The sequence below is a fragment of the Arachis stenosperma genome, chromosome 1, assembly GCF_014773155.1.
Source record: "Arachis stenosperma cultivar V10309 chromosome 1, arast.V10309.gnm1.PFL2, whole genome shotgun sequence".
Taxonomy (NCBI): Eukaryota; Viridiplantae; Streptophyta; class Magnoliopsida; order Fabales; family Fabaceae; genus Arachis; species Arachis stenosperma.
In genome coordinates this window covers 54888161-54908579 of record NC_080377.1, presented here as the reverse complement: position 1 = coordinate 54908579, position 20419 = coordinate 54888161, and the positions used below count along the sequence as shown (strand labels likewise).

Genomic DNA, 20419 nt, shown 5'->3' with positions numbered 1-20419 from the left:
CGCCACTGAGGAAGACTTCAATGGGCGTGCACCAATCTCCTCTGAGTTCCCCAATAAGGAACCATGGGAATCTGAGGCTCAAAATGAGACCATAGAGATTCCATTGGACTTACTTCTGCCTTTCATGAGCTCTGACGAGTATTCTTCCTCTGAAGAGGATGAGTATGTCACTGAAGAGCAAGTTGCTAAATACCTTAGAGCAATCATGAAGCTAAATGACAAGTTATTTGGAAATGAGACTTGGGAGGATGAACCCCCTTTACTCACCAAAGAACTGGATGACTTGTCTAGGAAGAAATTACCTCAAAAGAGACAAGATCCTGGGAAGTTTTCAATACCTTGTACCATAGACACCATGACCTTCAAAAAGGCTCTGTGTGACTTAGGGTCAAGTGTAAACCTCATGCCTCTCTCTGTAATAGAGAAGCTAGGGATCTTTGAGGTACAAGCTGCAAAAATCTCACTAGAGATGGCAGACAACTCAAGAAAACAAGCTTATGGACTTGTAGAGAATGTTTTGGTTAAGATTGAGGACCATTACATCCCTACTGATTTCATAGTCCTAAAGACTGGGAAGTGCCTGGATGAAACCATCATCCTTGGCAGACCTTTCCTAGCCACAGCAAAAGCTGTGATTGATGTTGATAGAGGTGAAATGATCATTCAAGTGAATGAAGAATCCTTTGTGTTTAAGGCTCAAGGATATCCCTCTGTCACCATGGAGAGGAAGCATGAAGAGCTTCTCTCAAATCAGAGACAAACAGAGCCCCCACAGTCAAACTCTAAGTTTGGTGTTGGGAGGCCACAACCAAACTCTAAGTTTGGTGTTGAACCCCCACATTCAAACTCTAAGTTTGGTGTTGGGAGGTTCCAACATTGCTCTGAGTATCTGTGAGGCTCATTGAGAGCCCTCTGTCAAGCTACTGACATTAAAGAAGCGCTTGTTGGGAGGCAACCCAATGATTATATTTTATATATTTCTCTTTGTTATTTTATGTTTTTTGTAGGTTGATGATCATAAGAAGTCACAAAATCCATTGAAAAAGCAAAAACAAGATGAAAAACAGGAAGAAAAACAGCACACCCTGGAGGAAGAACTCACTGGCGTTTAAACGCCAGTGAGGCTAGCAGTTGGGCGTTTAACGCCCAGTCTGGCACCATTCTGGGCGTTTAACGCCAGAAAGGGGCACCAGACTGGCGTTAAACGCCAGAAAAGGGCTAGAACCTGGCGTTAAATGCCAGGAATGGGCACCAGCCCGGCGTTTAACGCCAGAAATGGCTCAAAATGTGATTTTGAGCAACATTTGGTGCAGGGATGACTTTTCCTTGACACCACAGGATCTGTGGACCCCACAGGATCCCCACCAACCCCACCACTCTCTCTTCTTCTTCACCCATTCACCAATCACCTCAATACCTCTTCACCACTCACATCCATTCTTCATAAAACCCCACATACATGGCCGAACACAAAGCCATTCCCTTCTTCTACTCTCTTCTTTCTTCTTTTGCTCGAGGACGAGCAAACCTTTTAAGTTTGGTGTGGTAAAAGCATTGCTTTTTGTTTTTCCATAACCATATATGGCATCCAAAGCCGGTTCAACTGAGAAGGCATGGCCTCAAGCCCATCACTAAGAAAAGAATGGAGCAAACAAGAGATCCTCCTCCTCAAAGAATCATGAGAGAGGAGCAACAAAGACAAGGAAGAGACATTGAGGAGCTCAAGCACTCCATAGGATCTTCAAGAGGAAGAACAAGCCGCCATCACTAAGGTGGACCCGTTCTTTAATCTCCTTGTTCTTTATTTTTCTGTTTTTCGAATTTTAGTGCTTTATGTTTATCCATGTTTGTGTCTTATGAACATTAGTGTCTTAGTGTCTATGCCTTAAAGCTATGAATATGAATCCATCACCTTTCTTAATGAAAATGTTTTTATCACAAAAGAACAAGAAGTACAGGATTTCAAATTCATCTTTAAAACTAGCTTAATTAGATTAATGTGGTGACAATACTTTTTGTTTTCTGAATGTATGCTTAAACAGTGCATATGTCTTTTGAATTTGTTGTTCATGAATGTTAAAATTGTTGGCTCTTGAAAGAATGATGAAAAAGGAGACATGTTACTGAGGATCTGAAAAATCATAAAAAATGATTCTTAAAGCAAGAAAAAGCAGTGAATACAAAAAAAAAGAAAAAAAAAAGAGAAAAAGAAGGAGAAAAACGAAAAAAAAAAGAGGAGAAAGAGAAAAAGAAAGAAAAAGAAAGAAATAAAGTTGTGATCCAAGGCAAAAAGAGTGTGCTTAAGAACCCTGGACACCTCTAATTGGGGACTTTAGCAAAGCTGAGTCACAATCTGAAAAGGTTCACCCAATTATGTGTCTGTGGCATGTATGTATCCGGTGGTAATACTGGAAGACAGAGTGCTTTGGGCCACGGCCAAGACTCAATAAGTAGCTGTGTTCAAGAATCATCATACTTAACTAGGAGAATCAATAACACTATCTGGATTCGGAGTTCCTAAAGAAGCCAATCATTCTAAATTTCAAAGGATAAAGTGAGATGCCAAAACTGTTCGGAGGCAAAAAGCTACTAGTCCCGCTCATCTAATTTGGAGCTTAGTTTCATTGATAATTTGGAGTCTATAGTATATTCTCTTCTTTTTATCTTATTTGATTTTCATTGCTTGAGGACAAGCAACAATTTAAGTTTGGTGTTGTGATGAGCGGATAATTTGTACGCTTTTTGGCATTGTTTTTAGTATGTTTTTGGTAGTTTTAGTTGAGTTTTTATTATTTTTATTAGTTTTAGTTAAAATTCACTTTTCTGGACTTTACTATGAGTTTGTGTGTTTTTCTGTGATTTCAGGTATTTTTCTGGCTGAAATTGAGGGATCTGAGCAAAAATCTGATCCAGAGACTCAAAAGGACTGCAGATGTTGGATTCTGACCTCCCTGCACTCGAAGTGGATTTTTGGAGCTACAGAAGCCCAATTGGCGCGCTCTCAACGGCGTTGGAAAGTAGACATTCTGGGCTTTCCAGCAATATATGATAGTCCATACTTTGCCCAAGATTTGATGGCCCAAACCGGCGTTCAAAGTCACCTCAAGAAATTCCAGCGTTAAACGCCGGAACTGGCACCCAAATGGGAGTTAAACGCCCAAACTGGCATAAAAGCTGGCGTTTAACTCCAAGAAGAGTCTCTACACGAAAATGCTTCATTGCTCAGCCCAAGCACACACCAAGTGGGCCCGGAAGTGGATTTTATGTCATTTACTCATCTCTGTAACCCTAGGCTACTAGTTTTCTATAAGTAGGACCTTTTACTATGTATTGAGATATCTGGGTAGCTATCTTCATTTTTATGCTATCTTAGATCATTGGGAGGCTGGCCATTCGGCCATGCCTAGACCTTATGCTTATGTATTTTCAACGGTGGAGTTTCTACACACCATAGATTAAGGTGTGGAGCTCTGCTGTACCTCGAGTATTAATGCAATTACTATTGTTCTTCTATTCAATTCCGTGAGATCAGAGTCTTCGTGGTATAGGCAAGAACTGATGGCGGCATTCAAGAGAATCCGGAAGGTCTAACCTTGTCTGTGGTATTCTGAGTAGGATTCAATGATTGAATGACTGTGACGTGCTTCAAAACTCCTAGCAGGCTAGGGCGTTAGTGACAGACGCAAAAGATCAACGGATTCTATTCCGGCCTGAACGAGAACCGACAGATGATTAGCCTATGCTGTGACAGAGCATCAGGACTATTTTCACTGAGAGGATGGGAGGTAGCCATTGACAACGGTGAAACCCTACACGAGTGCCATGGAAAGGAGTAAGAAGGATTGGATGAAGACAGTAGGAAAGCAGAGAGACGGAAGGGAAGGCATCTTCATGCGCTATTGAAGTTCCTACCAATGAATACATAAGTACCTCTATCTTTATCTTTATGCTTTATGCGTTTATTACCTACACCCATTTGAGTCTGCCTGACTGAGATTTACAAGGTGACCATAGCTTGCTTCATACCAACAATCTCCGTGGGATCGACCCTTACTCGCGTAAGGTTTATTACTTGGACGACCCAGTGCACTTGCTGGTTAGTTGTGCGAAGTTGTGTTTATGCCATGGTATTGAGCACCAAGTCCTTGGAGCCATTACTAGGGATTGTTTATGTTTTGAAAAGTATTGATCACAATTTCGTGCACCAATAAGCCTCCCAAACCTGAGTTTAAACCACTACCACCATCCCTGAAGTATGCATTTCTGGGAGAGGGTGACACTTTTCCAGTGATTATAAGCTCTGCTTTAAATCCACAGGAAGAGGAAGCACTGATTCAAGTGCTAAGGACACACAAGACAGCTCTTGGGTGGTCCATAAGTGATCTTAAGGGCATTAGCCCAGCAAGATGCATGCACAAGATCCTATTGGAGGATAATGCCAAACCAGTGGTTCAACCACAAAGGCGGCTAAATCCAGCCATGAAGGAGGTGGTGTAGAAAGAGGTCACTAAATTACTAGAGGCTGGGATTATTTATCCTATTTCTGATAGCCCTTGGGTGAGCCCTGTCCAAGTTGTCCCTAAGAAGGGAGGCATGACAATAGTTCATAATGAAAAAAATGAACTGGTTCCTACAAGAATAGTCACAGGGTGGCGTATGTGTATTGACTACAGAAGGCTCAATACAGCTACCAGAAAGGATCATTTTCCTCTACCATTCATAGACCAAATGCTAGAAAGACTAGCTGGTCATGATTATTACTGCTTTTTGGATGGTTATTCAGGTTACAACCAAATTGCAGTAGATCCTCAAGACCAAGAGAAAACAGCATTTACTTGCCCTTCTGGCGTGTTTGCCTATAGGAGGATGCCTTTTGGTCTGTGTAATGCTCCTGCAACCTTTTAGAGATGCATGCTATCCATCTTCTCTGATATGGTGGAGAAATTCCTGGAAGTCTTCATGGATGACTTCTCAGTATATGGAGACTCATTCAGCTCCTGTCTTAACCACCTAGTACTTGTCCTGAAAAGGTGCCAAGAGACTAACCTGGTTTTAAACTGGGAGAAATGTCATTTTATGGTGACTGAAGGAATTGTCCTTGGGCACAAAATTTCAAGCAAGGGAATAGAGGTAGATAAGGCAAAGGTAGAGGTAATTGAAAAATTACCACCACCTGCCAATGTTAAGGCAATCAGAAGCTTTTTGGGGCATGCAGGATTCTACAGAAGGTTTATAAAGGATTTTTCGAAAATTGCTAAACCTCTGAGCAACCTGCTAGCTGCCGACACACCATTTGTGTTTGACACACAGTGTTTGCAGGCATTTGAGAACCTGAAAGCCAAGCTGGTCACAGCACCAGTCATCTCTGCACCAGACTGGACATTGCCATTCGAACTAATGTGTGATGCCAGTGACCATGCCATTGGTGCAGTGTTGGGACAGAGGCATAACAAGCTTCTGCACGTCATTTATTATGCCAGCCGTGTTCTAAATGATGCACAGAAGAATTACACAACCACAGAAAAAGAGTTACTTGCAGTGGTCTATGCCATTGACAAGTTTAGATCCTATCTAGTGGGATCAAAGGTGATTTGTGTACACTGACCATGCTGCTCTTAAGTACTTACTCACAAAGCAGGATTCAAAACCCAGGCTCATAAGATGGGTGTTGCTTCTGCAAGAGTTTGATATAGAAATAAGAGACAGAAAAGGGACAGAGAACTGGTGCGCGAAATCGTGATCACTACAACTTCGCACAACTAACCAGCAAGTGCACTGGGTCGTCCAAGTAATAAACCTTACGCGAGTAAGGGTCGATCCCACAGAGATTGTTGGTATGAAGCAAGCTATGGTCACCTTGTAAATCTTAGTCAGACAGACTCAAATGGGTATAGATGATGAATAAAACATAAAGATAAAGATAGAGATACTTATGTATATCATTGGTGAGAGCTTCAGATAAGCGTATGAAGATGCTGTCCCTTCCGTCTCTCTGCTTTCCTACTGTCTTCATCCAATCATTCTTACTCCTTTCCATGGCAAGCTTATGCAAGGGTTTCACCGTTGTCAGTGGCTACCTCCCATCCTCTCATTGGAAATGTTCAACGCACCCTGTCACGGCACGGCTATCCAGCTGTCGGTTCTCGATCGGGCCGGAATAGAATCCAGTGATTCTTTTGCGTCTGTCACTAACGCCCCGCCCTCAGGAGTTTGAAGCACGTCACAGTCATTCAATCATTGAATCCTACTCAGAATACCACAGACAAGGTTAGACCTTCCGAATTCTCTTGAATGCCGCCATCAGTTCTTGCCTATACCACGAAGATTCCGGTTAAAGAATCCAAGAGATAAACATTAGAGCCTTGTTGCTTGTAGAACAGAAGTGGTTGTCAGTCACTTGTTCATGAGTGAGAATGATGATGAGCGTCACATAATCATCACATTCATCATGTTCTTGAGTACGAATGAATATCTTGGAATAAGAACAAGCAGAATTGAATAGAAGAACAATAGTAATTGCATTAATACTCGAGGTACAGCAGATCTCCACACCTTAATCTATGGTGTGTAGAAACTCCACCGTTAAAAATACATAAGAACAAGGTCTAGGCATGGCCGTGAGGCCAGCCCCCAGATGATCTAAGAACTAGATGTCCAAAGATGCTCTAGAGATCTAAAGTGATCAAAAGATAAAAATACAATAGTAAAAGGTCCTATTTATAGGAAACTAGTAGCTTAAGAATTACAAAGATGAGTAAATGACATAAAAATCCACTTCCGGGCCCACTTGGTGTGTGCTTGGGCTGAGCATTGAAGCATTTTCGTGTAGAGACTTCTCTTGGAGTTAAACGCCAGCTTTTATGCCAGTTTGGGTGTTTAACTCCCATTTTGGTGCCAGTTCCGGTGTTTAACGCTGGGAATTCTGAGGGTGACTTTGAACGCCGGTTTGGGCCATCAAATCTTGGGCAAAGTATGGACTATCATATATTGCTGGAAATCCACTTGGGCTTCTGTAGCTCCAGAAAATCCACTTCGAGTGCAGGGAGGTCAGAATCCAACAGCATCTGCAGTCCTTTTCAGTCTCTGGATCAGATTTTTGCTCAGGTCCCTCAATTTCAGCCAGAAAATACCTGAAATCACAGAAAAACACACAAACTCATAGTAAAGTCCAGAAAAGTGAATTTTAACTAAAAACTAATAAAAATATACTAAAAACTAACTAGATCATACTGAAAACATACTAAAAACAATGCCAAAAAGCGTATAAATTATCCGCTCATCACAACACCAAACTTAAATTGTTGCTTGTCCTCAAGCAACTGAAAATCAAATAAGATAAAAAGAAGAGAATATGCAATGAATTCCAAAAACATCTATGAAGATCAGTATCAATTAGATGAGCGGGACTTTTAGCTTTTTGCCTCTGAATAGTTTTGGCATCTCACTCTATCCTTTGAAATTCAGAATGATTGGCTTCTTTAGGAACTCAGAATCCAGATAGTGTTATTGATTCTCCTAGTTAAGTATGATGATCTTTGAACACAGCTACTTATTGAGTCTTGGCCGTGGCCCAAAGCACTCTGTCTTCCAGTATTACCACCGGATACATACATGCCACAGACACATAATTGGGTGAACCTTTTCAGATTGTGACTCAGCTTTGCTAGAGTCCCCAATTAGAGGTGTCCAGGGTTCTTAGGCACACTCTTTTTGCCTTGGATCACAACTTTATTTCTTTCTTTTTCTTTCTTTTTCTTTTTCCCCTCTTTTTTTTTCGTTCTTTTTTTCTTTTTTTTTGTATTCACTGCTTTTTCTTGCTTCAAGAATCATTTTTATGATTTTTTAGATCCTCAGTAACATGTCTCCTTCTTCATCATTCTTTCAAGAGCCAACATTCATGAACCACAAATTCAAAAGACATATGCACTGTTCAAGCATACATTCAGAAGACAAAAGTATTGCCACCACATCAAAATAATTAATCTGTTATAAAATTTAAAATTCATGCAATTCTTCTCTTTTTCAATTAAGAACATTTTTCATTTAAGAGATGTGATGGATTCATAGGACATTCATAACTTTAAGGCATAGACACTGAGACACTAATGATCATAAGACACAAACATGGACAAATATAAGCATAAATTTTCGAAAAACAGAAAAATAAAGAACAAGGAGATTAAAGAACGGGTCCACCTCAGTGATGGCGGCTTGTTCTTCCTCTTGAAGGTCTTATGGAGTGCTTGAGCTCCTCAATATCTCTTCCTTGCCTTTGTTGCTCCTCTCTCATGATTCTTTGATCTTCTCTAATTTCATGGAGGAGAATGGAGTGTTCTTGGTGCTCCACCCTTAGTTGTCCCATGTTGGAACTCAATTCTCCTAGGGAGGTGTTGATTTGCTCCCAATAGTTTTGTGGAGGAAAGTGCATCCCTTGAGGCATCTTAGGGACTTCATGAGGAGGAGGATCTCTTGTTTGCTCCATCCTTTTCTTAGTGATGGGCTTGAGGTCATGCCTTCTCAGTTGAACCGGCTTCCCTCTTGAATTTCTCTTCCATTGGGCGTCCTCTTCACAGATATCTATGAGGACTTGGTCCAACCTTTTGATCAAAGTTGACCCTTCTTCATGGCCACAACTTCATAGAAGTGGTCTTGATGCACCCTTGAGATGAATCTCTCCATCTCTCATGACTCGGAGGTAGAAGCTTTTGCCTTCCCTTTCCTCTTTCTAGAGGTTTCTCCGGCCTTAGATGCCATAAATGGTTATGGAAAAACAAAAAGCAATGCTTTTACCACACCAAACTTAAAAGGTTTGCTCGTCCTCGAGCAAAAGAAGAAAGAAGAGAGTAGAAGAAGAAGAAAATGGAGGATCTGAAGGAGGCTTATGTTGTGGCCAAAGGGGGAAGAAGTAGTGTTTATGGTGTGTGAAAATGAAGGAGGGATGTGTGTGGTGTGGAGGATAGTAGGATTTGATAGGTGAGGGGTTTTTGGGGAAAAGTGGTAGAGGTGATTGGTGAATGGGTAGAGAAGAAGAGAGAGGGTGGTGGGGTAGGTGGGGATCCTGTGGGGTCCACAGATCCTAAGGTGTCAAGGAAAAGTCATCCCTGCACCAAATGGCATGCAAAATTGCGTTTTTAGCCAATTCTGGCGTTAAACGCCGGGTTGGTGCCCATTTCTGGCGTTTAACGCCAGGTTCATGCCCTTTCCTGGCGTTTAACGCCAGTCTGGTGCCCCTTTCTGGCGTTAAACGCCCAGAATGGTGCCAGACTGGGCGTTAAACGCCCATCTGCTAGCCTTACTGGCGTTTAAACGCCAGTAGGTTCTTCCTCTAGGGTGTGCTGTTTTTCTTCCTGTTTTTCATTTTGTTTTTGCTTTTTCAATTATTTTTGTGACTTCTCATGATCATCAACCTACAAAAAATATAAAATAACAAAGAAAAATAGATAAAATATAACATTGGGTTGCCTCCCAACAAGCGCTTCTTTAATGTCAGTAGCTTGACAGATGGCTCTCACGGAGCCTCACTTTTTCTCAGAGCAATGTTGGAACCTCCCAACACCAAACTTAGAGTTTGAATGTGGGGGTTCAACACCAAACTTAGAGTTTGGTTGTGGCCTCCCAACACCAAACTTAGAGTTTGACTGTGGGGGCTCTGTTTGACTCTGAGTTGAGAGAAGCTCTTCATGCTTCCTCTCCATGGTGACAGAGGGATATCCTTGAGCCTTAAACACAAAGGATTCTTCATTCACTTGAATGATCAGTTCACCTCCATCAACATCAATCACATCCTTTGTTGTGGCTAGGAAGGGTCTGCCAAGGATGATGGATTCATCCATGCACTTCCCAGTCTCTAGGACTATGAAATCAGCAGGGATGTAATGGTCTTCAATCTTCACCAGAACATCCTCTACAAGTCCATAAGCTTGTTTTCTTGAATTGTCTGCCATCTCCAGTGAGATTCTTGCAGCTTGTGCCTCAAAGATCCCTAGCTTCTCCATTACAAAGAGAGGCATGAGGTTTACACTTGACCCTAAGTCACACAGAGCCTTCTTGAAGGTCATGGTGCCTATGGTACTAGGTATTGAAAACTTCCCAGGATCTTGTCTCTTTTGAGGTAATTTCTGCCTAGACAAGTCTTCCAGTTCTTTGGTGAGCAAAGGAGGTTCGTTCTCCCAAGTCTCATTTCCAAATAACTTGTCATTTAGTTTCATGATTGCTCCAAGGTATTTAGCAACTTGCCCTTCAGTGACATATTCATCCTCTTCAGAGGAGGAATACTCATTAGAGCTCATGAATGGCAGAAGTAAGTCCAATGGAATCTCTATGGTCTCATTTTGAGCCTCAGATTCCCATGGTTCCTCATTGGGGAACTCAGTGGAGGCTAGTGCACGCCCATTGAGGTCTTCCTCAGTGGCGTTCACTTCCTCTCCTTCCTCTCCAAATTCGGCCATGTTGATGGCCTTGCACTCTCCTTTTGGATTTTCTTCTGTATTGCTTGGAAGAGTACTTGGAGGGAGTTCAGTAACTTTCTTGCTCAGCTGTCCCACTTGTGCCTCCAAATTCCTAATGGAGGACCTTGTTTCAGTCATGAAACTTTGAGTGGTTTTGATTTGATCAGAGACCATGGTTGCTAAGTCAGAGTGGTTCTGCTTAGAGTTCTCTGTCTGTTGCTGAGAAGATGATGGAAAAGGCTTGCCATTGCTAAACCTATTTCTTCCACCATTATTGTTGTTGAAACCTTGTTAAGGTCTCTGTTGATCTTTTCATGAGAAATTTGGATGATTTCTCCATGAAGAATTATAGGTGTTTCCACAGGGTTCTCCCAGGTAATTCACCTCTTCCATTGAAGGGTTCTCCGGATCATAAGCTTCTTCCTCAGATGAAGCATCCTTAGTACTGCTTGGTGCATTTTGCATTCCAGACAGACTTTGAGAAATCAAATTGACTTGTTGAGTCAATATCTTGTTCTGAGCCAGAATGGCATTCAGAGTATCAATCTCAAGAACTCCTTTCTTCTGATTTGTCCCATTGTTCACAGGATTCCTTTCAGAAGTGTACATGAATTGGTTATTTGCAACCATTTCAATTAGTTCTTGAGCTTCTGTAGGCGTCTTCTTCAAATGAAGAGATCCTCTAGCAGAGCTATCCGAAGACATCTTGGATAGTTCAGAGAGACCATCATAGAAAATACCTATGATGCTCCTTTCAGAAAGCATGTCAGAAGGACATTTTCTGATTAATTGTTTGTATCTTTCCCAAGCTTCATAGAGAGATTCTCCATCCTTCTGTCTGAAGGTTTGGACTTCCACTCTAAGCTTACTCAATTTTTGAGGTGGAAAGAACTTTGCCAAGAAGGCATTGACTAGCTTTTCCCATGAGTCCAGGCTTTCTTTAGGTTGGGAGTCCAACCATGTCCTAGCTCTGTCTCTTACAGCAAAAGGGAATAGCATAAGTCTGTAGACCTCAGGGTCAACCCATTAGTCTTGACAGTGTCACAGATTTGCAAGAATTCAGCTAAGAACTGATGAGGATCTTCCAATGGAAGTCCATGGAACTTGTAATTCTGTTGCATTAGAGAAACTAATTGAGGCTTAAGCTCAAAGTTGTTTGCTCTAATGGCAGGGATAGAGATGCTTCTCCCATAGAAGTCGGGAGTAGGTGCAGTAAAGTCACCCAGTACCTTCCTTGCATTGTTGTTGTTTTCGGCTGCCATGTGTTCTTCTTCTTTGAAGAATTCGGTTAGGTCCTCTACAGAGAATTGTGCCATAGCTTCTCTTAGCTTTCGCTTCAAGGTCCTTTCAGGTTCAGGGTCAGCTTCAACAAGAATGCCTTTGTCTTTGTTCCTGCTCATATGAAAGAGAAGAGAACAAGAAAATATGGAATCCTCTATGTCACAGTATAGAGATTCCTTGAGGTGTCAGAGGAAAAGAAAAATAGAAGGAAGAAGTAGAGAATTCGAACTTAGTGAGATAGAGTTCGAATTGTGCAATGAGGAGGAGTGGTACTCCATAAATAGAAGGATGTGAGAAGAGGGGAAGAAATTTTCGAAAATTAAGTGAAAGATTTTGAAAATATTTTTGAAAACTTTAATTAATTTTCGAAAATCAAGAGTGGGAAGGAAATCAAATAATTTTTTGAAAAAGATTTTGAAATTAGAAATCAAAAAGATATGATTTGAAAACTATTTTGAAAAAGATGTGATTAAAAAGATTTGATTTAGAAGATATGGTTTTAAAAAGATATGATTGAAAAGATATGATTTGAAAACAATTTTTTTTTTAAAAAAAGATTTGATTTTAAAAATTAATGACTTGGCTAACAAGAAAAGATATGATCCAGACATTAAACCTTTCTCAACAGAAAAGGCAACATACTCGAAATGTTGAATCAAATCATTAATTGATAGCAAGTATCTTTGAAAAAGGAAAGAAATTGATTTTGAAAACATTTGATTGAAAAGATATGATTTGATTTTGAAAAACTTTGAAAACTTGAAAAAAATTGATTTTGAAAACAAAATCCTTCCCCTTGTGCCATCCTGGCGTTAAACGCCCAGAATGGTGCACATTCTGGCGTTTAACGCCCAATGCACTACCTTTTTGGGCGTTAAACGCCCAACCAGGCACCCTGGTTGGTGTTTAAACGCCAGTCTGTCCTTCTTCACTGGGCGTTTTGAACGCCCAGCTTTTTCTGTGTAATTCCTCTGCTGCATGTTCTGAATCTTCAGTTCCCTGTACTATTGACTTGAAAATAAAACCAAGATCAAATAAACAATGCATGCAAGACACCAAACTTAAAATTAGACACTAGACTCAAACAAGAAACATAAAATATTTTTGGTTTTTATGATTTTGTAATTTTTTTGTGCTTTTTCGAAAATTAAGTGGAAAAGAAAATAAAGGTATCAAGATTCTTAATGAGAATTCCAGGAATCATGCAATGTTAGTCTAAAGCTTTAGTCTAAAGAAATTAGACATGGCTAGCCAAGCTTCAGCAGGACATTACATTCAAGAGCTAAATTGATGAGAATCAATCAGCTTTGGTGATGATAAGAACATCACCTTGAAACACTAGAATTCATTCTCAAGAACTCTGAAGATAAATACCTAATCTAAGCAACAAGATGAACCGTCAGTTGTCCATACTCGAACAATCCCCGGCAACGGCGCCAAAAACTTGGTGCGCGAAATCGTGATCACTACAACTTCGCACAACTAACCAGCAAGTGCACTGGGTCGTCCAAGTAATAAACCTTACACGAGTAAGGGTCGATCCCACAGAGATTGTTGGTATGAAGCAAGCTATGGTCACCTTGTAAATCTTAGTCAGGCAGACTCAAATGGGTATAGATGATGAATAAAACATAAAGATAAAGATAGAGATACTTATGTATATCATTGGTGAGAGCTTCAGATAAGCGTATGAAGATGCTGTCCCTTCCATCTCTCTGCTTTCCTACTGTCTTCATCCAATCCTTCTTACTCCTTTCCATGGCAAGCTTATGCAAGGGTTTCACCGTTGTCAGTGGCTACCTCCCATCCTCTCATTGGAAATGTTCAACGCACCCTGTCACAGCACGGCTATCCAGCTGTCGGTTCTCGATCGGGCCGGAATAGAATCTAGTAATTCTTTTGCGTCTGTCACTAACGCCCCGCCCTCAGGAGTTTGAAGCACGTCACAGTCATTCAATCATTGAATCCTACTCAGAATACCACAGACAAGGTTAGACCTTCCAGATTCTCTTGAATGCCGCCATCAGTTCTTGCCTATACCACGAAGATTCCGGTTAAAGAATCCAAGAGATAAACATTAGAGCCTTGTTGCTTGTAGAACAGAAGTGGTTGTCAGTCACTTGTTCATGAGTGAGAATGATGATGAGCGTCACATAATCATCACATTCATCATGTTCTTGAGTACGAATGAATATCTTGGAATAAGAACAAGCAGAATTGAATAGAAGAACAATAGTAATTGCATTAATACTCGAGGTACAGCAGAGCTCCACACCTTAATCTATGGTGTGTAGAAACTCCACCGTTGAAAATACATAAGAACAAGGTCTAGGCATGGCCGTGAGGCCAGCCCCCAGATGATCTAAGAACTAGATGTCCAAAGATGCTCTAGAGATCTAAAGTGATCAAAAGATAAAAATACAATAGTAAAAGGTCCTATTTATAGGAAACTAGTAGCTTAAGAATTACAAAGATGAGTAAATGACATAAAAATCCACTTCCGGGCCCACTTGGTGTGTGCTTGGGCTGAGCATTGAAGCATTTTCGTGTAGAGACTTCTCTTGGAGTTAAACGCCAGCTTTTATGCCAGTTTGGGTGTTTAACTCCCATTTTGGTGCCAGTTCCGGCGTTTAACGCTGGGAATTCTGAGGGTGACTTTGAACGCCGGTTTGGGCCATCAAATCTTGGGCAAAGTATGGACTATCATATATTGCTGGAAAGCCCAGGATGTCTACTTTCCAACGCCGTTTAGAGCGCGCCAATTGGGCTTCTGTAGCTCCGGCAAATCCACTTCGAATGCTGGGAGGTCAGAATCCAACAGCATCTGCAGTCCTTTTCAGTCTCTGGATCAGATTTTTGCTCAGGTCCCTCAATTTCAGCCAGAAAATACCTGAAATCACAGAAAAACACACAAACTCATAGTAAAGTCCAGAAAAGTGAATTTTAACTAAAAACTAATAAAAATATACTAAAAACTAACTAGATCATACTGAAAACATACTAAAAACAATGCCAAAAAGCATACAAATTATCTGCTCATCAAGATCCAAGTAGCTGATCATCTGTCCCGAATAGAACCAGTAGCTGGGGCGTCCCTCCCTTCTACTGAGATCTCTAAGACTTTACCAGATGAGCAACTCTTTGCCATTCAGGAAGCTCCATGGTTTACAGATATTGCAAATTACAAAGTTGTGAGGTTCACACCCCAGGAGTACAGTAGGGTGCAAAGAAAGAAATTAATTTCAGATACCAAGTACTACCTATGGGATGAGCCATATCTCTTTAAGCGATGTGCAGACGGAATGATCCGCAGATGTATACCCAGAGAGGAAGCACAAAGGATCCTATGGCACTGCTATGGATCACAGTATGGGGGGACATTTTGGAAGTGAGCGAATAGCCACTAAGGTCCTCCAATGTGGCTTCTACTGGCCTACTCTCTATAGAGATGCCCGAGAGTTTGTGCGTAACTGTGACAGCTGCCAAAGAGCTGGTAATTTACCTCACGGATACGCCATGCCTCAACAAGGGATCTTAGAGATTGAATTGTTTGATGTATGGGGATTGACTTCATGGGTCCGTTCCCACCATCATACTCAAACACTTACATTCTGGTGGCAGTGGACTATGTATCTAAGTGGGTAGAAGCAATTGCTACACCCACTAATGATACTAAGACCGTGCTGAAATTCCTCCAGAAACACATCTTCAGCGGATTTGGTGTTCTCAGAGTCATAATCAGTGATGGGGGTACTCATTTCTGCAATAAACAGCTCTACTCTGCTATAGTCCGATATGAAATTAGCCACAAAGTGGCAACCCCGTATCATCCACAGACAAATGGGCAAGCTGAAGTCTCTAACAAAGAGCTAAAAAGAATCCTAGAACGAACTGTAATTGCCCGTAGAAAGGATTGGGCAAAGAGCTTGGATGATGCTCTGTGGGCATACAGAACAGCATTCAAGACTCCAATAGGAACCTCTCCATACCAGCTTGTGTATGGCAAGGCCTGTCATCTGCCCGTGGAACTGGAACATAAAGCCTACTGGGCAACCAGATTCCTAAACCTGGATGCTAAGTTAGCTGGTGAAAAAAGATTGCTCCAGCTAAATGAGCTAGATGAATTTAGACTCAGTGCCTTTGAAAATGCAAAGATTTATAAGGAAAAGGCAAAGAAGTGGCATGACAAGAAGTTGTCATCCAGAGTCTTTGAGCCAGGACAAAAAGTTCTGCTCTTCAACTCTAGGCTCAGATTGTTCCCAGGAAAACTTAAATCCCGGTGGAGGGGTCCGTATGTGATTACAGGAGTGTCACCATATGGATATGTTGAGCTTCAGGATACTGATTCTGACAAAAAGTTCATTGTTAATGGACAGAGGATCAAGCATTATCTTGAAAGCAATTTTGAGCAAGAATGCTCAAAACTGAGGCTTGAATGATCCTCAGTGAAGGTCCAGCTAAAGACAATAAAGAAGCGCTTGCTGGGAGGCAACCCAGTCATTAGCAGGTTATCTGTTTTGTTTAATCAAAGTTTGATACATATTCTCAAAGGGCAAATATCAAAATTGAAGGAATTCACAGAGTTACAGAAGGATTCAGTGCAAAAAGTAGAGAAAAAGAGCTTGCTGGCGAAAAAACGCCAATAAAGGGTACTTTGGGCGTTAAACGCCAGAATGGGCACCATTCTGGGCGTTTAACGCCAGGTGTGCAGCATCCTGGGCGTTTAGCAAAATGCCCAGTGATGAAGGGAATTCTGGCGTTTAACGCCAGCCAGGGAATTCTGCTAACTGTTTTGTCATCAGGTGTAATTGCTGATTAAGCTCAATCATCTGTTCTTGAGGATTAGGATCAGTGGCTACTGCCATAACTTCTTCTTTTGTGGAGAACTCATTGCTAGAGTACAAATGTTGATTTCTAGCAACAGTATCTATAAGCTCTTGAGCCTCCTCAATCGTCTTCCTCATATGTATAGATCCACCTGCTGAGTGGTCTAGAGACATCTGAGCTTTTTCTGTAAGCCCATAGTAGAAGATGTCTAACTGTACCCACTCTGAAAACATTTCAGAGGGGCATTTTCTTAGCATACCTCTATACCTCTCCCAGGCATTATAAAGGGATTCATTATCCTCTTGTTTAAAGCCTTGGATGTCCAGCCTTAGCTGTGTCATCCTTTTTGGAGGGTAAAATTGATTCAGGAATTTGTCTGATAACTGTTTCCATGTCTTTATGCTTGCTGTAGGTTGGTTATTCAACCACCTCTTAGATTGATCTTTTACAGCAAATGGAAACAGTAATAATCTGTAGACATCCTGATCCACCTCTTTATCACGTACTGTGTCAGCAAGTTGTAAGAATTGTGCCAGAAACTCAATAGGTTCTTCCTGTGGAAGACCGGAATACTGGCAATTTTGCTGCACCATGATAATGAGTTGAGGATTTAGCTCAAAGCTGCTTGCTTTAATGGGAGGTATACAGATGCTACTCCCATATGCAGCTGTAATGGGGTTAGCATATGACCCCAGAGTCCTTCTGGACTGTTCAATTCCACTTAGGTCCATGATGGAGAAAGGGAATATGATATGAATTCACAAGTAAAGTAAATTTTTTTTTATTTATTTTTTTGATTTGACCGAAAATACTAAAATAAAACAAATGGAAAATAAAATCAACTTTCGAAAACTAAAAGAAAATAAGATCAAAGAAAATTGAAAACTAAATCAATTAGTTAATTAAAAAGATTTTGGAATTAGCAATTGAAAATATATGATTGAAAATTATTTTGAAAAGGATTTGATTTTTGAAATGAGGAAAGAGAAAAACAACAAAATGACACCAAACTTAAAATTTTTAGAAAATCAAACACTAATTTTTGAAAATTTTAAAGGAAAAACACAAAGAAGACACCAAACTTAGAATTTTTTAAAGAACAAGAAAGGACTAAGAACATGCAAATTCGAAGAATTAAAAGGAAAACAAAAGCATGCAATTGACACCAAACTTAAAATATGAAACTAAACTCAAATAAAAGACTCTAAACCAACAACAATAAAACAGTCATAATCTAAGCAACAAGATAGACCGTCAGTTGTCCAAACTCAAACAATCCCCGGCAACGGCGCCAAAAACTTGGTGCACGAAATTGCAATCACACTTTTGCAATCCCGCACAACTAACCAGCAAGTGCACTGGGTCGTCCAAGTAATACCTTACGTGAGTAAGGGTCGATCCCACGGAGATTGTCGGCTTGAAGCAAGCTATGGTTATCTTGTGACTCTTAGTCAAGATATCAATAATTATCAGGGTTGATTGTAAAAAGCAAAAGAACATGAAATAAGTACTTGTTTTGCAGTAATGGGGAACAGGTTGAGGTTTTGGAGATGCTCTATCTTCTGAACCTCTGCTTTCCTACTGTCTTCTTCTTCAAACACGCAAGGCTCCTTCCATGGCAAGCTGTATGTAGGGTTTCACCGTTGTCAATGGCTACCTCCCATCCTCTCAGTGAAAATGTTCAACACACTCTGTCACAGCACGGCTAATCATCTGTCGGTTCTCAATCGGGTTGGAATAGAATCCAGTGATTCTTTTGCGTCTGTCACTAACGCCCAGCCTTCAGGAGTTTGAAGCTCGTCACAGTCATTCAATCATTGAATCCTACTTAGAATACCACAGACAAGGTTTAGACCTTCCTGATTCTCTTGAATGCCGCCATCAATTCTAGCTTATACCACGAAGATTCTGATTAAGGAATCCAAGAGATATCTACTCAATCTAAGGTAGAACGGAGGTGGTTGTCAGGCACACGTTCATAGGTGAGAATGATGATGAGTGTCACGGATCATCACATTCATCAGGTTTAGGAACAAGTGATATCTTAGAATAGAAGCAAGCATGATTGAATGAAAAACAGTAGTAATTGCATTAATCCATCAAGACATAGCAGAGCTCCTCACCCCCAACCATGGGGTTTAGAGACTCATGCTGTAGAAAATACAATGAGAAACGTGTAATGTGTCATGAGGTACAGATACAATGTCAAAAGATCCTATTAATAGTGAATTAGTAACCTAGGGTATACAGAAATGAGTAAATGACGTAAAAATCCACTTCCGGGGTCCACTTGGTGTGTGCTTGGGCTGAGCATTGAAGCTTTTATGTGTAGAGAATTTTTCTGGAGTTAAACGCCAGCTTTTATGCCAGTTTGGGCGTTTAACTCCAATTTTTATGCCAGTTCCAGCGTTAAACGCTCGGAATTCTGAAGCTGATTTGCAACGCCGGTTTGGGCCATCAAATCTCGGGCAAAGTATAAACTATTATATATTGCTGGAAAGCCCAGGATTTCTACTTTCCAACGCCGTTGAGAGCGCACCAATTGGGCCTCTATAGCTCCGGAAAATCCACTTCGAGTGCAGGGAGGTCAGAATCCAACAGCATATGCAGTCCTTTTCAGCCTCTGGATCAGATTTTTGCTCAGGACCCTCAATTTCAGCTAGAAAATACCTGAAATCATAGAAAAACACACAAACTCATAGTAAAGTCCAGAAAAGTAAATTTTAACTAAAAACTAATAAAAATATAATAAAAACTAATTAAAACATACTAAAAACAATACCAAAAAGCGTATAAATTATCCGCTCATCAAAGCTCATGAGGGGATCTGTGGTACACACATCGGAGGCCAAAGTCTCGCAGCAAAAATACTGAGAGCTGGATACTACTGGCCGTCGTTAAAGAAAGATTTCCTAGAGAAAGTACTCAAATACGACAGCTGCCAAAAGTTTGCCCCGATCATACACAACCCGGTCGAGATATTACACACAACAGAGGTCGGTTGGCCGTTCAACAGATGGGGGGTGGACCTACTCAGGCCTTTCCCAATTTCGAAGGGTCGGGTAAAATTTCTTTTAGTAGCAATAGACTACTTTACAAAATGGATAGAGGCCCAACAACTGCCCAAGATAACAACAAACAAGGTAAAACATTTTATTTGGAAGTTTATCATATGTCAGTATGGATTAACTATGGATAGTGTTACTGACAATGGTAGGCAGTTCACAGATAGAAAAATAGCCTCCTTCTTATCCAATCTGAATATAAAACACCACTTTTCCTCGGTCGAGCACCCACAAACTAATGGGCTCACCGAAACAGCTAACAAGGTCATTTTGCAGGCACTTAAGAAAAAGGTAATGTTAGCAAAGGGAGAATGGGCCGAGCTAGTACCTGAGATACTTTGGGGATACAATACTACCCCGCAAAGATCGACGAACGAAACACCTTTCAAATTGATTTTCGGATCCGACGCCATGATCCCAGTGGAAATATCCCAAGGATCTATAAGGACAAACTACTTCGAGGATGCCGCGAACAACCAAATAAGACAGGTTGAGTTGGACACGTTAGAAGAAGTAAGGGACGAGGCAAGGATCAGAAGCGAAACAATGCAACAAATAATACGGAACAAATACAACAAAAAGTTCAGACCACGGACATTACAACAAAGAGACCTAGTCCTAAGATGTCTAGAAGATGTTCAGAAACCACCAGGACAGGGAAAGCTCGCTATTAACTGGGAAGGCCCCTTCCGAATTGCCAAAGTACATGGCCGAGGATTGTACTCGCTCCAAACGCTAGAAGGAGCCAACCTGCCAAACACAAGGAACATTTTTTCATTACGACTTTATTGTACCTAG

At 40.9% G+C, this 20419-nt stretch overlaps 1 protein-coding gene and 1 non-coding gene across 2 annotated transcripts; both read left to right on the top strand.

Annotated features, from left to right (window-relative positions):
- The first annotated feature begins 11207 nt into the window (after positions 1-11207).
- On the top strand, positions 11208-11315 carry LOC130950463 (small nucleolar RNA R71). Its single transcript, XR_009073601.1, has one exon. It is a non-coding gene; the product is annotated as a small nucleolar RNA R71 (small nucleolar RNA).
- Positions 11316-19747: 8432 nt separating this feature from the next.
- LOC130979884 (uncharacterized) lies at positions 19748-20419 on the top strand. The gene has a single exon (XM_057903430.1). The coding sequence runs from the start codon at positions 19748-19750 to the stop codon at positions 20417-20419; it is 672 nt and encodes a 223-aa protein (XP_057759413.1).